At 31.6% G+C, this 5,815-nt stretch overlaps 2 protein-coding genes across 2 annotated transcripts; both read right to left on the bottom strand.

Moving 5' to 3' along the window:
- Positions 1–2,510: 2,510 nt before the first annotated feature.
- Positions 2,511–2,996, bottom strand: LOC140920742 (uncharacterized). The gene has a single exon (XM_073369568.1). The coding sequence runs from the start codon at positions 2,994–2,996 to the stop codon at positions 2,511–2,513; it is 486 nt and encodes a 161-aa protein (XP_073225669.1).
- A 723-nt stretch (positions 2,997–3,719) lies between these two features.
- LOC113784450 (uncharacterized) lies at positions 3,720–4,148 on the bottom strand. The gene has a single exon (XM_027330660.1). It carries the CDS (start codon positions 4,146–4,148, stop codon positions 3,720–3,722), a length of 429 nt encoding a protein of 142 aa, XP_027186461.1.
- Between the last annotated feature and the right edge of the window lie 1,667 nt (positions 4,149–5,815).

Below are 5,815 nucleotides of genomic sequence, written 5' to 3'. Positions count from 1 at the left end.
TTTTAATTTCATGGAAAACTAATTTTATAAGATTTATCCACGAGTTCAGAGTTTCTTCAACACCTTGAGATTTAGGTTACATGTACCACTTATTGTCAGCTAGCCTCGGTGTATTTTGTTGTTTAAATACTTTGAATATTTGTTTCAAAAACATCCTTGATGGATTGCTCAATGAATGAATTATTCTTGATAATTGTTGATGAAGATCATTGTGATATAGTTAACTAAAAATAAATAAAAATTAAAGCATATTGGAAGGATTGTTCAAAGAATGCATTCTTCTTGATAATTGTTGATGAAGATCATTGCAATATAGTTCATGAAAATCTAATATTCAAGCACCCCTATAAATTGCTCAAAATACGATTTTTCTTAGCCATCGCTGAAAATTTTGGTATAGTTCTTGAAAAACTAATAATTTAATATTACGTATCCTTATAGGATTGTAAAATGTGTGATTTTCAATGGTCGTTTATGAAGATTTGTGCTTGAGTTTATGAAGAACTACTCATTTAGACAATTTGTGGTATGGTATTTTCTATAATAAGTGAATTATAAGTTAAAGTGATAAAATTACCATTGATTAGGTATTAATGAATTATAAGTGAATGTGATAAAATCTCATTTAATACAATTTGTGGCATGGTCTTTTCTATAATAACATCACAAGTAATGTAGACGAGCAATATAAAGATATCATTTTACGAGAAGCAAACATATATGAATTAGTGGTATGGTAAGTTTCTCAAAAATTAAATTTAAATTCTAACTTTTTCTTTTTTATGTTACCTCAATATTTTAACATATGGGGAATAATAATGAGCACATAACTGATGCCTTATAACTGAAAAACTAATTAATTGAATTTAAAGTATTTGATAAATTTAGCTTTTAACAATATAAAATGACATAATTAAAAAAAAAAGCAACAAAACTCTAAAATAAAATAAAAATAAAAAATAAAACTGAACCATGCATTCATTTACTTTTTTATTTATTTATTACTATACAAACATAAATTTGAAGAATTATCTAAAAGTTTAGCAAACTCCATGTTTATAAATAGTAATCGTAAAGGTAATGCGATTAATTTCATATATGTTTACAATTGACATAAAAAATGAATTTAACTTTATCGCAATACCTTAATCATAAATATGGCAATGTATACCTTGTAATTTGTGTCTGATAAATTTCTTATAAGATGAATAATATGAAAGTTCATCTTTTTTTTATAGTTATTTTAGCAAGGAATTAAAGAAACTGAGTCTAGCTCTGTTCAGTGATAGGAAGATATATGTGAAGCATGTTATGTGTACAAGTGGGTGATAGAGTGGTGAGTGAGTGGGAGAGTTATTTTTTATTACATAAAGATAAAAAAATAATAATAAAAATATAATAATAAGATTATAACTGGAAGAAAATATAAAATGTCATAAATTTAAACACTACTTAAAATAGCGTATCAAAATAAGCTATAAGCTGATGAAAAAAACTTGTTTACTAAACACATTTCATTTAATCCAACAAGTTTATAAACTAATTTATTGATGTTACCAAACAATATCAATACGTGGTTGATAGAGACATTTCAAACCCGTCCTAATTTGTACTACATCTAGGAACATTAGTTAGAGTGTCAAACCATTTTTCTTTATTAATGGATGGATGAAACATAAAGAATTTAAGAAGTTTGTATTTGAAATTTGGAACTCCGTTAATATAACAAAGAAAGACTTTATTTAGAAAGAAAAGTTAAGATATCTCAAAGGTATGGAACAAATATGTCTTTGTTTGGATTTATTTGTGTATAGAAAAGGATGTAGAAAACATAAACTCTCTGGATAAAATAGATTTTTGTCTTTGGATGGAGGTTACTACTTGATAAACTGCCCACACAAATTGAATTAGCAAAGAGAGGTGTAGAGTTTGCTTTTCCAATCTTGAATCTTGAATCAACTTTATATATATTTATGTTTTTCAATGTTATTTTGTAGATGTGAAATATTTTTGCTTGGTTAAGAATTAATCATTTCATTGAAGTGGAGGTGGTTGCCCATTTTTTTAAAATATTTGACTTCTTGCAAGAATTGCACTTTTTCTTTCTCTTTTCTTGTTCTGCCAAAGTTTTTGTTGTTGTTTTTTTTTTCTTCCTTTCTCCTTCTCTCCTTTCTTCTTCTCTCCTTTCTTCTTCTCTATCTTACCATTTTTTCATCTCTCTCTTTCTCTTTCTGTTTCTACGTTTCCCACTTCCTCCCTTCTTTTTTCTTTCTTTTTTTTTTTCTTCTCTTTTTTCTATAGTTTATTAATCCCCCCTTTTCTTTCTTTCTTTCTTTCTTTCTTTATTATTATTATTATTATTATTATTATTATTATTATTATTATTATTATTATTATTATTATTATTATAATTAAAACATAAAAGATTAATATCAATTATTTATGCTAAAGAGGGATGTTACATCCTTCCCCCGTTAAATAAATTTTGTCCTCAAAATTTAGCAACTTACCTAATAAAACAAGTGACGATACTTCTCCAAAATCTCGGACTCAAGTTCCCATGTGGCATCTTCGGGCGACATACCTTCCCAAACAACCTTCACCAATGAAATTGTATTTTTTCTTAACGTTTTCAAGTTACGGTCCACAATTCGACTTGGTATCGGTTTAAAAGTGAGATTTGGTTTCAATTGGATGGAATCATGGTGTAAAGTTTGTGACGGGTCATGAATGTACTTTTTGAGTTGAGACACATTGAAGACATCGTGTAATCCAGACAAAGAAGGAGGTAAAGCTAATTGGTATGCCACTGGACCTACACGATGAAGGATTTGGTAAGGACCTATGAAACGAAGACTCAATTTCTTTACTCTTAAAGATCTTCCAATACCTATAGTGGGAGTGACTTTAAGAAAAATGTGATCACCTTCTTCAAATTCTAGAGGCCTTCTTCTGTTGTCAGCATAACTCTTTTGTCGACTTTGGGCTATTTTCATTTTATCTTTTATCAATCTAATCTTTTATGTGGTTTCCCTGATGACATCTGGTCTTAAGATTCCTTTATCTCCAACCTTTGACCAACACAAAGGGGTCCTACACTTACGTCCATACAAAGCTTCGTAAGATGCCATACCTATACTTGAATGGCAATTGTTATTGTAGGAAAACTCCACTAAAGGTAAATGTGTATCCCAATTTCCCCCATCTTCTAAGATACAAGCTCTAAGCATATCTTCTAATGTTTGAATGGTCCTCTCAGTTTGACCGTCGGTTTGAGGGTGGTAAGCGGTACTAAGATTCAAACAAGTTCCAAAAGCTCTATGGAATGCTTTCCCAAATTGTGATGTAAACTTAAGGTCCCTGTCTGACACAATGCTGGTTGGTACTCCATGCAACCTTATTATCTCCTTAATAAATATCTTAGCCAACTTGAGGGGATTGAAGGTAGTTTTCACTGGAATAAAGTGGGTCGACTTAGTTAGTCGATCCACTATGACCCATATAGAATCGTACCCTGCTTGGGTACGAGGTAACCCTATTACAAAGTCCATGGATATCTTATCCCATTTCCACTCTGGAATATCTAATGGCTGAAGTAAACCTACGGGTCTTTGGTGTTCATTTGTAACCCTTTGACATACTAAGCATTGTGCAACATACATTGCTATGTCACTTTTCATCCCAATCCACCAATAGTTCTTCATAAGGTCTTGATACATCTAGGTGGCACCTGGGTGAATTGATAATGCACTTTTATAGGCTTCCTCAAAAATCATCTTTCTCAAGTTTTCAGCATTAAATACACCAATTCTTCCTCTAAATATGATGATCCCATCTAAAGTGATGGAAAAGTTTGATTGAGTTATCTTGGACGGTAACTCTTTATCATACTCTTGAGCTTCCTTAATCCTATCACGAAGATCAGAAGAGATTTCTATAGAGCATAATAGGATTCCTTCATCTAATGGTATCATGTTTAGGTTAAGGTTTCTAAAGTCTTCTAATAAGTTCATCTCATTAACCATCATGTAGGCTACATGGAGTAATTTTTTACTTAAGGCATCAGTGACCACATTTGCTTTACATGGATGATACTTTAACTCAAAATCACAGTCTTTCAAAAACTCCATCCACCTGATTTGCCTCATGCTCAATTCCTTTTGGTCAAACAATTATTTCAAGCTCTTATGGTCACTAAAAACTTCAAATTTAGCTCCATATAAATAATATCTCCATATCTTTAAGGCAAATACTACAGCTGCTAACTCAAGGTCATGGGTAGGGTAGTTTTCCTCATAGGGTCTTAGTTGTCTAGAGGCATAAGCTACAACTTTACAGTTCTGCGTTAACACACATCATAATCCTTTTAAGGATGCATCACAATATACTTAAAACCCTAAGGTTGAGTCGGGAATCACAAGGATAGATGCAGTGGTTAAGTTTTCAACTCTTGAAAACTCTTCTCACAATCTTCATCCCATACAAAAGGGTTATCCTTTCGAGTGAGATGGGTTAAAGGTAAGGCTATTTGGGAAAAATTTCCTAATAAACCTACGATAATAACCAGCCATCCCCAGGAAGCTTCTAACTTCCGTAACATTCTTAGGTTGAGACCAATTCAAAACATTTTTGACCTTAGAAGGGTCAACAATTACACCTCCTTGAGAAATCACATGACCCAAGAACTTTACTTAACTTAACCAAAACTCACACTTGCTTAATTTCACGAACAATTTGTTATCTTTAAGGATTTGCAACACTATCTTGAGGTGTAATTCATGTTCTTTAAAATTTCGAGAATAAATGAGGATATCATCAATAAAGATTACTACAAACTTATCCAAATAAGGTCTGAAGATGCAATTCATATAATCCATGAATACGGCCAGATCATTGGTTACACCAAATGGCATAACTAAAAATTCATAGTGTCCATACCATGTTATGAAAGCTGTCTTTTGAACATCTTCAGACTTTATTCGAATTTGATGGTATCCTAATCTAAGGTTGATCTTTGAAAAGATGGTGGCTCCTGTTGAGACAAACTCTATATTTTAAAGTTTTGATGAAAATAAACAAAGGTTAATTAAGAATATTAATTATGATTCTAAATGTTATGTTAATTTAACTTGTGTTTTTGAGTGGATTTAATTAAGAGCAGAATCAAGCAAATACAAGAAAAGACAACAACAAGATCATTCTGCATCATAACAGAGAATGATCTTCAGCTTCAACAAATTATCCATCACAGCAAGTTGGTCAAATCTTTTCTATCCCTGTGATAAAAAGTCTGCTCTGGAAATCATTCATATCTAACAAGTACATGGCAAGGAACAAGTACAAATAATCCAGACTCAAAAAGGATATTCGATCGCAAAGATCAAAGGGTTCAAAGATGGACAAAAGTCATGACGGCTTAAGAACTCCAAAATTCAAATGTCAAGAAAACTTGATCAAACTGGGTATATGACAAGACAGGAACAAAGGAAATACAGAACGTTTAAAACGGGAACTCCAGAATGATTATTAAAGCTCAAGAAAGTTTAAACTGTTAAAACCAAGAACGTTAATCATTCTCCGTTTTTCTGCACATCAACAGCAGCCTTGCATTCTCTCTGTTTCAGTCTGCAATTCGTTCCTAATCTTCTCCATCCTTCTCTAGCTACACTCAAGACTCAAGGCAGATAATGTACCATCCAAGATCAATGAAGAAAACGTCAAAGAAAGGACAGAAATGCTTTCAATGCTAAACCATTAAAAGTCAAAAAGCTATTTCAAAGAAGGATTATTTTTATTCTAAAAATAATGGTTCAGT

The sequence above is a fragment of the Cicer arietinum genome, chromosome 6, assembly GCF_000331145.2.
Source record: "Cicer arietinum cultivar CDC Frontier isolate Library 1 chromosome 6, Cicar.CDCFrontier_v2.0, whole genome shotgun sequence".
Classification (NCBI taxonomy): Eukaryota; Viridiplantae; Streptophyta; class Magnoliopsida; order Fabales; family Fabaceae; genus Cicer; species Cicer arietinum.
Note: the sequence above shows the minus strand (reverse complement) of the source record. Positions and strands in the feature narration are given on the sequence as shown.

Excerpts from the sequence above, each read along its gene's own strand:
- LOC140920742 (XM_073369568.1), bottom strand. The coding sequence starts at position 2,996 with ATGAAAATAGCCCAAAGTCGACAAAAGAGTTATGCTGACAACAGAAGA.
- LOC113784450 (XM_027330660.1), bottom strand. The coding sequence starts at position 4,148 with ATGAGGCAAATCAGGTGGATGGAGTTTTTGAAAGACTGTGATTTTGAG.